Below are 13,941 nucleotides of genomic sequence, written 5' to 3' on the forward strand. Positions count from 1 at the left end.
GTAAGGTGACAGCATTTCTTTGCAGAAACTGCATCCCTGGTAGGGTGAGGTGGACCAAGGGTCTTTAAAAAAGTAACAGCCAGCTCACTCTTGTCAAAGCTCTGGAACGATTCTCAAGCAGGCATCTACCACCGTGCAGTTCAGGTTCTTACATGCACAGGGAGATTTGTACTTCAAACACTACAATGCAAGGTCCTCTAAATTTGCCTCTAGATTTGGGTATTCAAACACACAGTTCTCAAATTGGAGTCTCACACATGCAACCAAAGAGAATAAGAATACCGAGAAATTTACCATCTAAACCTTTGGCTGGGATTTGATGTGGAGGAGATTTTGATGTGGCACTCAGAAGAGGATCAAGATGTTTCGTCTCCATGGGGACAGAGTCCGGGTTAAAGTCTCCAGAGCAGAACTTTGTCATGTTCTTGCCCAGCATCCCATTCACTTCAGATATTGCTGCAACATACAATATGTTCCATTGCAAAAGTACAACAGTCTAGGCCACATTAATAATACCACCAATACTAAGTGAGTGCTTTTATGTCTCAAAAGACATCTACAATGCTCAGACCAAGAGACGCAAAGAGTATTTAAGAGACTATCCTAGTAACATCCAAATTACCACGATTCCAACATCCTAGTTTCAACAAAAGACCTTCCTGGAAGTCTAGGCAAATTCATCTCTCCATCCATTTGTACCATGTATAGTGGTACAACATTAGCAATCTGCCAGAATTTCTATGGTATTAACATCAGTGAACCAGGGACTGCCTCAGCCAGTTCTTGGAAGCAAGCAGTCTGGACTTGCTGAGCTAAAACACCTTTACTCCTTGTAATTGCTTAACAACCTCCTTAGCTAAAAATGGACTGGAAAGTACTTCCATCATCCTCATCTGATACATCATCCTGTTTCTTTCCATATACAGAACATATAGACCGACTGAAAATCTTTGCCTTTTTTTACATCCTTCCTCAGGACTAAGTAAGAACTCCAGGAAGTGTGCCATAGTGCATGCAAACTCCCAAGTGACTCACCTGCAGACAGCTCTCCTCCAAAGATCACAGCTTTTGCACCTGAGGTTGTCACACAGTAAACCAGAGAATCAAGACGCAAATTGAAGTTGATAAGGGCTGCCTCAATGCCAACTTTTGCCATCCCCAGCCAGAGGCCCACATACTCAGGACGGCTCTCCATGAAGATGGCAATCACGTCACCCAGCTGGTATCCCTGCTGGTAGAAGAAGTTAGCGACTGCATTGGAATATTCATCCAGCCGCTTGAAAGTCCATTTCTCATCAGTGGCTTCATAGACCAGTGCCACTTTGTCAGGGTGCCTTCGGACAACATCCTGGAAGATCTTTGGAACAGTAGTTTTGGCTCGTTGATGCTTTCGCAACTCATATTTGACTCGTAACAGCACTGAGAGGCCACTGCAGCAAGGAGAAGAAAGTCAACTCTAGCAAAAAAAACAAAACAAACCAGCACCCCCCAAAAGGGTTTAACATACAGTCCAATACTGTCTGCCTAATATACAGGCTGATAACGTTTGGCACAATTTTCTACTCTGCCATTTGGGCTAAAAAACTTCTACCTGTCACTAGGGTACACATGAAAGCTGTTTACTGCAGTCAGGAAGCCTAAACCATCAAATTCAGGAGAATCTAAACTTTCAGTTAAATAAAAAGTTTCTTTTTGGCTGACACAGTTCAGCACTTACAGATATAAGCATGGTCCTGAACTTCTACTGCTCCCAACAAGCCTTCTCTTGAAGATTCAAAGTGAAAGTGGCTAGACTATATAGAATTATACAGCTTCTCTAGCAGTATGTGGACAAGCAAAGCAACAGGATGTTTTACTCTACTGGTGCTTGGAAATCTTTCCAGCAGGAAAAGGACTTATTCACACAGCAGTACTTAAGAAGCAAAGGGTCCATGATCCAACACTGAAGGGACAAAGGGGGAGAAAGGGGGAGAAGGGAGGGAGGAGAACAAAGAGAAAAAAAAATCCTCCTTTCAGCAGGGACAAAGGCCTCCAAAGGAAATGGACATCTATTAGTTGCATGCAATACAAAAAGATGGCATTTTAAAGTACAAACCGCAAATAGACCCATGTTAAAAATTCCACCCACCTCCTCCGTCCCACTATTTGGGCACTGCCTTCAATCTCACTCGCATCCATCTCTTCCATCTTTTGTATTAGCATCTAGCTAGCTGGCACCTGCTAAGGTTTTCATGCTTTAGTGCTGGAATCACACAGAGGCCAAGGGAACTGCAGCATTTACAATTCTGGATTTGACTTGGAAATCAAATTCCTAGTGCTAGGCTTTTAGGAACCCTGGATTTGGAGACTCGGCATGTTTTACCAAGGAATCAACGGATATGGTTAAATCCTGCCAGCCATTAAATATCCTTACAAAGTCAGGAAACAAAATATTGCAAAATGCAGTAAGCAGGTCTCTTGGAAATAGATTATATCACAGTGTGAGGCCACACTGCAGACCTCCTCTTTGCAGTTCTCTTTGGGGGAACTAGGAAAGAAGATGCTTCCAACTGAGACAAGGCAACAGATACTAACTGACTTTGTACTAGACCAAGCCTTACTTGCCTTGACACACTTTGTAATGGCCCTGTGCTATTTTTTAAATGTTCATGCTCCCTCAGGATCAGCAGGTTACTTTAGGTATTTTCAGAACTCTAAAAAGGTTTTAAAAAAAAAAAAAGAGATAGTTTCATCGTGTGACATCAACTCATAATGAGGTTTAACAGAACACAGCCAAAGGCTTCCAATATAAAAAATCGTACACAATTGTGAGCGAGCATGCTGTTCCTACTCAGAACAGAACCCTTCAGTGTATCGCTTTTCATATGCATCTTCTTTCCATTCACACCCCCATGCCGCTCCTACCATGGGGTAGAGAGAGGCACTCTCTTGATGTTGCCAAATGAAAACTATGTGGGAAAGAGAGGACAAAATAATGTAGAAATTGCTGGAGGGAACAAACACAAGGAGAGTGCTTGATAAAGATCATCCAAAAGAACATGACTAGGAGTTAATAGATGATCAAGGGGAAAAATAGGTTGAATAACTGCAAAACAGAAAGATCTACTAGATTCTAAATAGGAATCCCAAAGAAAAGGGAACTGTGTTCACCTCTCTGGATACTCAGTATTAGAAAAAAAAGTACTGAAAATATGAGGAATAACCTTGCACTAACCAAGCAGAACAAACTACATTTGACTTAACAGGTCTTTTCCACTTTTTCCAATTGCTATGATTATTTTAAAGCAGGCAGGCTTTAGCAGCTAAATGCATCTTGAAGCAGTTCACACTTAAGAGTAACAAAATATTTCATCATCTGAAACAACCATGAAGTACTCTACATTTGCCATGATTCTTCTGCTGTTTCTTACTTTTACAGATATGTGGTCTCTAATGGGAGATGTTTTATAATTTTTAATATGCAGATAAATACACCATCTTAGCACCAAGATCTCCTGATTTCCTGATGGCAGGAAGCTTGTGACAGTATTTTTTCCATCAGACAGGAAAGAGTTGCAACATATGTGTCTGGATACATTTCCAGAAACATGAAAGGTCATTTAATATCAGCTCTTAAAAAACCCTCATGACTGAGTGCCAAAGACAGGAACCCTGGTCAGCAAAGCTCCAGGGAAGGGGGGAGGGTGCTGTTTTAGAAACAACTTGCTGGCACTTTGTCAGGTTGAGCTGGCCTTTCATGGTGACCCTACACTGAGCTGTGCCAGAGACACAACAGAAGAGCCTTTTCACTGGTTAGCTACACTTCTCAGATTCTTAAAGGGCTTTATTCTCCCCACATTATTTTCTGCCATTATTCCTCACTTGCCACGCAATCAGGAGGAAACAGCCCTTCAAAGCACAGTGAAGCCACAGTAAAGCTAGGCAGTCTCTGGTGATCATAAGAGCCTTAAATCCTTTGGAACAAAGGGAACCCCTCACAGTAGCCTAAGAGAGACAGAACTGAAATACTAAGGACAGAATCCCAGGAGGTAAGATAGGCAGTAGACTCCAAGGTATTATATGCAATAAAACATAAAAAAACCCCTATAATTTTAATATTAACCTACTGTAGTTTTCACTTTAGGAGGAACAACAACATGCTTCGCTTCTGTAACAAGCTTTACTCACCCCTTGTTAAATTGCACAATAAGGCCATCTCCTTAGTGTAAGTTCTTATTCTGTGAACCATAAATATTCAGCTGTTCCTACAAAAATTGCACCATTCAAACCACAATGTGTAATCAAAAGAGCTTTAGATTCAGAAAAAACCCTGACACCATTAAATTGGCACAAAGCCAGTTTACTATAACCTCTGATTCCATGCCCTTTCACACCATTTCTGAAATGTGAAATCTATCCCCCTTCCTGCTAAGTCTAAAACAGGTCCTGAAGAGACATTCCCAACAGTCTAGGTTATAACCCCCTCCAGGGTTGTTAGGGCATGCTGTTGGAGCCGAAATAAATGCAGGTTCGTTTTTAATGGTGAAAAGCTATTTTACAGAAACAAACGAAAAAAAGCACATTATGGCACAAGAGGAAGGTCCACAAGGCAATACTTACAAGAGATCTCTCAGAGCAGTCTTAAAGATGATACGAAGAAACCTCCACCCTCCACTGCCAATGTAAATGCCCAGTGTGGCTGCCAGACTCCATGACCAGGGCACACCAAAAAATCTCATTAGCCCAAGAGAGCCCAGAGAAGCAGTATAAACCCCAACCATGCGCATCTAAGGAGGGAGAGAGATTTCAGAATCATCAGAGCCAAGCAGTCAACTCTGACCCCTTCGTGACCACCAGCAACAGGCAAGACACACATCCTAGCACTACTGAAACCAGCAGGAGCCACTGTTGTGCTCGCAGGACTCGCAGTTATAAAAAAAAGTTTAATGACTATCTGTCAAAACAGCAAAGCACAGGGAACAGGACTCTTTCAAATTAATTTCTGCAACGCTCAGTAACACATTTGGATTTATGATTTTTCTAGCCATTGTACATGTCAAAATGTAAAACCACGAGCCAGACTTGAAGTAGTTCTCTAAACCAACCAAACTTCCTCAGCCTGAAGAAGGGCATTTGAACCTGAAAGCTTGCAAAGAAGAATTTTTCCAACTATTGTGGTTGGTCTAATAAAAAAGAGTGGATTTACCCAAAGAACCTGGTCTGCCCTAGACAATGAGGAGGAGTTCTCAGACCCTGGACTAGGATCATACACCGCAAGGGCTGGACAAGACCTCAGGAGGGCACATCTAGTCCAACCCCCTGCTCAAAGCAGGATCAACCCCAATTAGATAGTCCCAGCCAGGACTTTGTCCAGCCAGGCCTTGAAAACCTTCAAGGATGGAGATTCCCCCACCTCTCTGGGTAACCTGCTCCAGTGTTTTACCACCCTCCTGTGGGAGTTTTTCCCCAATATCCAACCTAAACCTCCCTGGCTGCTACTGGAGAGGACAGCAGGCTGATCGCTGTGACTAGAACACCACGACAAGCCCCAATCCCTCGCTTTGTTTTCAGCAGTTCGTGAGAAACAGGTCGCAGGTGTGGATGTGGGGCCGGGCCGGGAAGGGGAAGCATCCCCCGGGGCAGCACGGGACCAGGCACCGTCTGCCTTAGATGCACCGCGGCGTAGGTGAGCTCTGCAGCCCCTCCGGCTGCTGCATTTGTCCCAAGAGACCCGGCAGGTCGCTCGACGGCCCCTGCCCCTTATCCCGGGACGAGCCCCCAGCAGGTCCGCGGGGAAAGCCGCGCTCTCAGCCTGACCCCGCGGGGAGCGAAGGCGGTAGGCGCCCGGCACCCGCCCCTCACTGAGCCCGGCACCGAGGGTGACGTGTGCACGCACCGACCCCGAGCCAAGGGCAGCGGCAGCTCCCCGCGCGCCTCGGCCCCCGCCCCCGCCCGCCGCTACCTTGTCAGCTGCAGAGTGTCCTGCGCGCGGGCCGCCCACCCCGGAAGTAGCGTCAGGCAGGGGGCGGGCCGAGCAGGCTCCGCCTCCCGCCGGGGCTGGAACCAGCGAGAACGCCAGGCCAGACAGGCCGGAACATAGAGAGCCCGAGGCTAGAGCGGCCGCGCTCAGGTCCGCCGGCAGGAGGCGGTGTGGAGCCGTGGGCAGGGTCTGAGGCGGAAGTAGGCGGAGCTGTTGGTAGAGCGAGGGGGTGTGGTTTATTGGACCCACTAGACCAGGGGTCCGCAACCTCCGGTACGCCTGTTGTGTGTGGTGCACAAGGGTATTTTGGTCGGCACACCACCGCCAGCCCGGGCTCTAAGCAGCTGCTGCCAGCCACGAAGCCCAGGCTGCTCCCAGCAGGTGGCTGAGAGGCTGCAAGCCCCGCTGCAAGCGGACCCGGCTCTGTGGGCCGGCTGCAGCCGGGAGGCTGCAAACACCTGCTCCGGGCTCGGACGTGTTGGCATTCCGGCACCTTCTCAGGTAGACAGTGTGGGTTTTTTCAGCAGCACTCCAGCCAAAAATCATTGCCTACCCCTGCACTGGACCGTTGCAAAAAAATGTCCTTATTTGCAAGCTTTTGGGCTCGTGTGCCCTTCTTCGGGCAAAGGAGAATGCAATGCCTGGGGAAGGGTGCGTGAGCCAGAAAGCTTGCAAATACTTTTTTTTGGCAACTATCTAGCGGGTTTAATAAAAGATATCTCCTCTACCAGGAGTTGTGACTGCTTTTTGCAGTTGCAAAGAGTGCATCTAGCTGCCTTTCTGCCCTGGTGCAGCAGTGACATAAGAAACTATTGTGTGACATCACACCCTGTCGCATGTCTTTGCTTTCTTAGCATCACACTGATCAATTGTGGATCTATGTACAACAATATTACAGATTCATGTCTTGATTTACTACTATATATGAATATTCTTTTATGTTGGTGGGCTCTATTTTTAATATAATATTTGTAGTTTGATTACTTTGTTCGAACTTATTTATATTATGGTTGTATGTGTGTTGTGTCATTTTCAGGAGCGTGGCATTTAGCCACAATTCTTAATAAATGGAATTGAACTGGTGCCACACTGCGTTATCAGGAAGGTGTGATGCCACCATGCCATGACGTCTTGCTGCATCCAGTCTAGGCACTGCTACGAAGCCCACAGTTCCCCTGGTTCTGTAGACGAGAAAAGGGCTTGTGCCCGGGGCAACTGGTTTGAAAGCAGGTTCCCGGAGATGGCTGCATTTGTAGTGCAAGCAGTGCCAGAGTACTGTCTCTGGGACTTTCCTTCAGTCCCATGGGTACTACTGTGTTTCACAGCATGTATCGCTACCAAGTTAGCAAAAAAACAGGATTTAAACAGGCTGCATCACTTGCCGCAGAGCTGTATGTTTGTGTACCTACTCAGTTCTTCGAAATAATTTTATAGGTAAAAGGGTCTGAGAGAACGTGCAACAAATTAAAGCATTGACAACAACTCAAGTGTCCAGCTTGTGTTATCTGGTCACATTCCCACATCTGCTTCTAAAAGACTTAGTGTTATAACATTTATGTTCAGAGAGGCTGTTTAGTCTTGGTTGCCAGGAACAGTTCATGCAAAATGAGCAGTGTATAGACAAGAAGCTCTTCAGGTTCCTTCTTCCTCTCTACTGGGTCACAAACTGTAAAATGGTTTCCAGCAGTTACTGAGCCCTTTGGATTTCCAGCAGCACTTTGCAAACTCCTACATCTTTTTTTTCTAATATATTCCTAAAGTATTTTTATGTCCTTATGCAACCCTGACTATTGTCTTCACTCCTTTCTGTTCAAAATTAAATTTGTTCCAAACAGATGATGCTGACCTTTCCCATAGTTCTGTTTCTACACGTTCATTTATGAGACATCTGGCATTATACCATCCTAATGAGAAAAAAAAAAGTTTTATATTTCTGCAAGTCCCACATGTTTGATTCAGAGAAGCAGTTTGAGAGGCACATACTCTGTGAGAAATACAGCAACATCATTGAGCTGCATTCCATTGTTCTTGCATCCTATGTGACTTCAAGTAAACTATGATATGGTGGATGCACCCCTCATTTGGGCACTATTCTGTGTAAGTTGTAGTATCTGTGAATATGTAGGAAGTATAATGTGCGTGCATTAAACAATGTTTCAAAATACTTATTTTGATTTATCCATCAAACACTGGGTTGATTTTCCTGCCAAAGTTACTGATATCACAAGAGCCTGAAGCACTCTGTTCTGCATTCCTTCCTCTGTATTAGGCTTATCTGAATATGAGGTTTTGCAGATCACTGTAAAAGAACAGATTTTCCAGTAATTCAGGCTTCATTCCCCAGTATCCCCAGTTACAGAGTATATGTTGTAGCAAGGTTCCCATTCTCTCCTGCTTTTTGGCAATAATCATCAATGTTCCCTCCAAGCTGTGCATGTGTACGGCCATGCACAATTAAAAATCTTGCCACGCACTAACTTATTAATGCCGTGCACCCGTCCAGAGAGGAGCTGGGTGCAGAGAGTGGTAGAGGCACCAGGGCCAGCGTGGGACATTTACCAGAGGTAAGCTCAAGCAGCGGCTTCTCCCCAAAGTGAGGTGGGGTTGGGGATGGGGGCTGGGGCTGGGGCAGAGCGCGTCCTTGCTCCCCAAGGCAAGGCGGGGACGGGGGCTGGAGCTCAGGGCTGGCGCCGGGCAACTACTCCTCTCCCCAGCCATAGATCCTCCAAGAAAGGGAGAGAGAAGCTCTCTAAGACTAATAGCAGTCGCTCCTTGCAGACCAAATATGTCCCAAGTGTCTTCTCTGCAGCAGCTCCTCCATGGGTATCCCTGCCACCCCAAATTAAAATCATCTGAGATCAAAGAGAAGATTTGCTGTGCTGCAATCAGAGGCTCAAGTGAGGTTTGCATAATGCAGGTGGGGAGAGACTGCAGGACTCCAGGGATCTGCTCTGCTCCCCAGTCCCGACGCCATGTGCCTCCTCGCTCCCCAAGGCAAGGTGAGGTGGGAGCTGGGGGCTTGTTCATTTAGGAATCACACAAAGTCTGTTATCTTCTCGCTCTCAAAATTGGGAAATAGTCCTGTTCCATGGAAACGGGTTAGCTGTATTTATGTCCATCCATCCATCCATCCATAACCTGCCATAACAAGGGAAAGGTGACCGGAAAAGACATTTGCACCCCACACACATTTCCCTTAATTAGATAAATTTACGAAAATGTAAATGATCACACCTTTAAAAAAAACATACGCATAGACTAAAATTATAAATGAAAATCTTTTATTAGCTTAGGTGAATACAGGAATACCACCAAAAAGCTTCTGAATAGTAGCCAAGAGCAAATACTGCCTGAGAATACCAGCCATGGTTCTGAATAACAGTGTGCACCGAAAGGAGGAGGTGGGACCAAAGTGGCATGCTCACAGACTGAAGCAGCGTGCTCACAGATTGCTACACCTTAGAGGGAACATTGATAATCATCAGTGAACCTGCTTTACCACCAGCAAATTATCAGAATTTGTAATCATGGTAGGTCTTGCTGAATACCTGTTATAGTTTATTAGCTATTCTGGATAGTTAAGCAGCAGCCCCTGCATAATGCAGGTGGGGAGAGACTGCAGGACTCCAGGGATCTGCTCTGCTCCCCAGTCCCGACGCCATGTGCCTCCTCGCTCCCCAAGGCAAGGTGAGGTGGGAGCTGGGGGCTTGTTCATTTAGGAATCACACAAAGTCTGTTATCTTCTCGCTCTCAAAATTGGGAAATAGTCCTGTTCCATGGAAACGGGTTAGCTGTATTTATGTCCATCCATCCATCCATCCATAACCTGCCATAACAAGGGAAAGGTGACCGGAAAAGACATTTGCACCCCACACACATTTCCCTTAATTAGATAAATTTACGAAAATGTAAATGATCACACCTTTAAAAAAAACATACGCATAGACTAAAATTATAAATGAAAATCTTTTATTAGCTTAGGTGAATACAGGAATACCACCAAAAAGCTTCTGAATAGTAGCCAAGAGCAAATACTGCCTGAGAATACCAGCCATGGTTCTGAATAACAGTGTGCACCGAAAGGAGGAGGTGGGACCAAAGTGGCATGCTCACAGACTGAAGCAGCGTGCTCACAGATTGCTACACCTTAGAGGGAACATTGATAATCATCAGTGAACCTGCTTTACCACCAGCAAATTATCAGAATTTGTAATCATGGTAGGTCTTGCTGAATACCTGTTATAGTTTATTAGCTATTCTGGATAGTTAAGCAGCAGCCACTATATCAGTTTTAAAAGATTAAAGATGACTTTGCAGAGTTTGAGTCCTCAGTTTATTAATAGCTCAGTAGATGAAATACAACAGACAGATTATTGGATTTACTATAAACTCAACCAACCCTTCAACCTAGTAGCAAGACTGAAGCATTATCTTCAGTTTTATGATGCAGACAACATACAGAAGGAAAGGTTCTAATGACAAACACCTGTAGGCAAACTTCATGAGCCACACAAAAAGACAGACTCTGAAGAAACTGCACAAGATTTCCTTCGCACTGAGTTTCCAAATACCAGAATGGAACTGTGCCTTGCAAAACCTCCAAAATGGATTAATTATTTAACTAACAGTATCAACCTGAATGCCTAGCCTTAGCTATGGCTTCCCTTTTTACTGGGAAGATCCTGATTGTAAACAACAAGGACTGTGATGAGCTGGACACAGAGCATGAACTTCGTCGAAGGTTGGAAAACAAAGTGATGCTGCTTTATTTTGGATCTGGTGAATGTCCTCGATGCCAGGAATTCTCTCCGGTCCTCAAAGATTTCTTTGTGAGACTCACTGATGAGTTCTATGTGGAAAGAGCTTCCCAGCTGGTCCTGGTGTATGTCTCTCAGGATGAAACAGAGAAAAAACAAGAAAAGTTCCTGAAGACCATGCCAAAAAGATGGCTGTCCCTGCCTTTCCAGGATGAGTTTAAAAGGTAAGAGCTTGATAAAGCAATAAGATAGTAATAAGTACCCTTCTGAATTTTTTTTCCAGATGCTGTTATTTCTTCCAAACTTTTAAATATTTCTATTATTATCCAAAGCCTCGCATTACAGCATCAGTGTGTCATAAAGTCTGGTACAGGGCAAGTTATTCCTGTATGCATTATCAAACTACTCCAGGGTGTGTGTTAACTATATTAAGTGAACACAGATATTCCCTGTCTTGGATCCTATAATGTAACCAAGCATAGTTAACACTGCAGATACATAGATGACAGCAGTACTTTGTGCTTCTCTCTCAGAAGGTAGGTCATCTTTTTTTCTATTTATAGATGGAGAAACTGAGGTCTGGAAAAGGAAATGACTTGCCCAAGGCCTTGCAGGGATAGAGTCTTGCTGATAGAGTCAGAAAAAAATCAGAATTTTGAGTTCTGACTCCCAGTCTTAATATTAGTCCATCACACCCACCTTTTCCTCACAAAGCTGAGGCTTTGATCTCATCATAACTTATTTTAAACATGTACTTGGTGGATATGTATCAACTGGCTTCATGAAAGAAGTTATTTCTAAGGATTTTTTGAACAAAACAAGACCAGCTCCTACAGAGTAGTGGGGACAGTCATAAGGGAAAGACTAGAAAACACCAGAGTGCAATGAGGAAAGTGCAGGAAAAGCAAAGGCAACAGGAAAAGATCTGAACAGATCACCACCAGTGCTGTCTACAACACAGACCATTCTGGGTGAAAGGCAGCATGTCCAGATATCTGAGCAGAGGACCTGGGATCTCTTCTCATCTTCCACTGGCACGCTGGTTGAGAATTGCCCTTACAGACTCCTGTTTATTTCTTGTTCTTAAAAGGATCCAACAAAGAGATTGTCCCTATAGGCTGTAAGAAAGACATGAGAAAAACGTTATGGAAGCACTTGGCAACAGTCCTCCAAATTCTCATGTCACACCAAAGGGAAAAAAGCTGCAAGTTACTGTGACTTCATTAATATAAAATAAGCAGTAATTAAATGGCATGACTGTTCCTTTGGACTAAGTACAGACAGTCAAAAAGCCCAAGGCTGAATTGATTCAGTCTTTGCAGGTTAGTCTAGGCTGCAAAGATTGAACTAATAAGCAATTGAACAGATATTTATTTGTGATTCAGGAAATGTGGCCACATGCCTACAGTGGCTCAAACCAGAAGCCAGGGGGTGCTAGAGCATGGCTCTCTGGCAGGTAACCAGCATGGGCTGTGTGTTCACTTCCTCTTCCTGCTGCCCCCAAGGTCTCTTGGATTTGCAGTTCACAGTCACAGCAGCAGAACTCCGCAGGGTTGCTCATCACTTCCTCTTCCTGCTTCCAGGATTTGTAGTCCACAGTTGCAGCCAGCAGTAAGTAATCCGGCAGGGCAGGGCAGGGCAGCTCTGTACTCAGGGAACAGTGAGTTTAACCCCCAGCCCTAGACCCCAGCAAGGGTTTCCCGGGGCGAGGGAAGGCAGTGAGCTGGCCAGTGAACCAGCCTTCACTGCTCCAGCTAGGGAGCAGAGGGGCAGGGCCAGCCCTGCTCTCTGGAGCAGACAGCACAGCCCAGTCCAGGGCTGCAAAGCATGCTGGGATGCTGGAGGACTCTGATTTAACTTGTACCAGGAACGGGTCTGCGACAGAAGTTTCATAAACCGGTTTGGCCTAAATCAGTTAAGTCTGGTACTACATTCAACCAGCTTTATCTTAACCCAGTTTCAGCTATTCTGAAACTGGTTTATGTGCACTGAACTTCTGTTCTGTTACAGGTTTAAACTAGTTTCTGATCACTTACACTGGTTTATACGTAACTTCTGTCCCTAGCCTTGATGATTAATCAGAGTATGATACAGCTTCAAAGCTTCTTACTAGTATTTATGAGTTCATTCTTCCCTTGGAGGTGAGCTGAAGTATTCCTTCCTCTTTTACAGGCACAGGCGGGGAAGTGCTCTGTTAAGGCCAGAGCCTTCTCTGTGAGAATCATTTTCAAAGTCAGGACTAGCAGGCAGGATTCCTAACTTAGCTTCTGTTTCTCAGGCTGTTCCCATGCTGCCTTCCAGTGGTAAGGACTGTTTCACTTCAGAGCAAATCCATGTCCTTTTTTAAGGAAAATTTGTTGTGTCTCATTTGTGAGTCATTCAAGAACCACATGTGGCCCTACTACCAGCAAACATCCTCCACCCCCGCCTGGGGCTTCAGATCTTTTGGCAGGCATCCTGTGTGCAGGCCCAAGCCTGGAAGCTTGGGGTTTAGATGCCCCTGATTTTCACTTGCCCTCAACCATATGGCCACAGGAGCAAGCTAGGGAGAAGTCTCCCATTTCCATAAAGGTGGTTTATAGCCGAGATCTTCCCACTGTAAGTGAAAGTGCTAACTGCATTACCTCAGCCAGTGTACTACCCCCTGCCACGTTTGTGGTTTTCCCTAGCCATCAGGAAAACCACCTTAGTAGTCATGGTATTTCCCCTGCCAGGTAAGCAACTGCATGTCCTACAACTGACCACCACCAACAGGTCTGGAAATCCAGCCCGCAGCCTGCAGTAGGAAAGGCAGCAGTTGTACCTAAAGAGGGCTCTGGTGGGTGGCATGTAGTCTTTAGCACCTTGTCTAAAAAGCTCTGGGCTTTGTGATTTAAACTTTCTGATTTTGGTTTCCAGGGAGCTGGAGTCAATGTTTGTTGTGTGTGACATGCCTGTAGTGGTGGTACTGAAGCCCAATGGAGAAGTGATTTCTGGGAATGCTGTGGAGGAAATCAAGTGTCTGGGTCCTGCCTGTTTCAAGAATTGGGAGGAAGCTGCTGACCTGATCAACAGGAATTTTCTCCTGGCAGAGGATTTTGATGACATGTCCCTGAGAAGCATCACTGACCCCATCCGCCGCCTCAAGTACAAGCTGGACAAGAAGATGAAGAAAGAAGAGAGGGAAAATGAAGAGGAAGATGCTATGTCCTGATCACTGGCGATGCATAGGGGGTACACGCAGGT

The 13,941-nt window shown here is 45.2% G+C and overlaps 2 protein-coding genes across 7 annotated transcripts in view; one reads left to right on the forward strand and one right to left on the reverse strand.

Annotated features, from left to right (window-relative positions):
- SLC27A1 (solute carrier family 27 member 1) overlaps positions 1-5,986 on the reverse strand; it is a 15,801-nt gene extending 9,815 nt beyond the window's left edge. For 2 of the 6 annotated variants that reach the window (XM_014526823.2, XM_014526824.2), the window contains exons 1-4: positions 5,458-5,853; positions 4,600-4,766; positions 1,036-1,430; positions 295-456 (exon numbers count right to left, since the gene is read on the reverse strand). In XM_014526823.2, coding sequence (XP_014382309.1) covers positions 295-456; positions 1,036-1,430; positions 4,600-4,766 — 724 coding nt within the window. In that variant the 5' untranslated portion in view covers positions 5,458-5,853. Of the gene's footprint in view, positions 1-294; positions 457-1,035; positions 1,431-4,599; positions 4,767-5,457; positions 5,854-5,875; positions 5,903-5,941 lie in introns of those variants that run through there. The other 4 variants (XM_025194167.1, XM_025194169.1, XM_025194168.1 and 1 more) reach the window with 4 other exon arrangements.
- Positions 5,987-8,551: 2,565 nt separating this feature from the next.
- On the forward strand, positions 8,552-13,913 carry NXNL1 (nucleoredoxin like 1). The gene is made up of 3 exons (XM_006037751.2): positions 8,552-8,876; positions 9,565-10,940; positions 13,615-13,913. Exons 2-3 carry the CDS (start codon positions 10,615-10,617, stop codon positions 13,907-13,909), a joined length of 621 nt encoding a protein of 206 aa, XP_006037813.1. The 5' UTR covers positions 8,552-8,876; positions 9,565-10,614; the 3' UTR covers positions 13,910-13,913.
- The last annotated feature ends 28 nt before the right edge of the window (positions 13,914-13,941 follow it).

The sequence above is a fragment of the Alligator sinensis genome, unplaced genomic scaffold, assembly GCF_000455745.1.
Source record: "Alligator sinensis unplaced genomic scaffold, ASM45574v1 scaffold1145_1, whole genome shotgun sequence".
NCBI lineage: Eukaryota > Metazoa > Chordata > Crocodylia > Alligatoridae > Alligator > Alligator sinensis.

What these genes read in the sequence shown, in the direction of transcription:
- NXNL1 (XM_006037751.2), top strand. Translation starts at nt 10,615, where the DNA reads ATGGCTTCCCTTTTTACTGGGAAGATCCTGATTGTAAACAACAAGGAC. An exon ending in TTCCAGGATGAGTTTAAAAG is followed by an intron (nt 10,941 to 13,614) that starts GTAAGAGCTTGA and finishes TTTGGTTTCCAG; the next exon opens with GGAGCTGGAGTCAATGTTTG.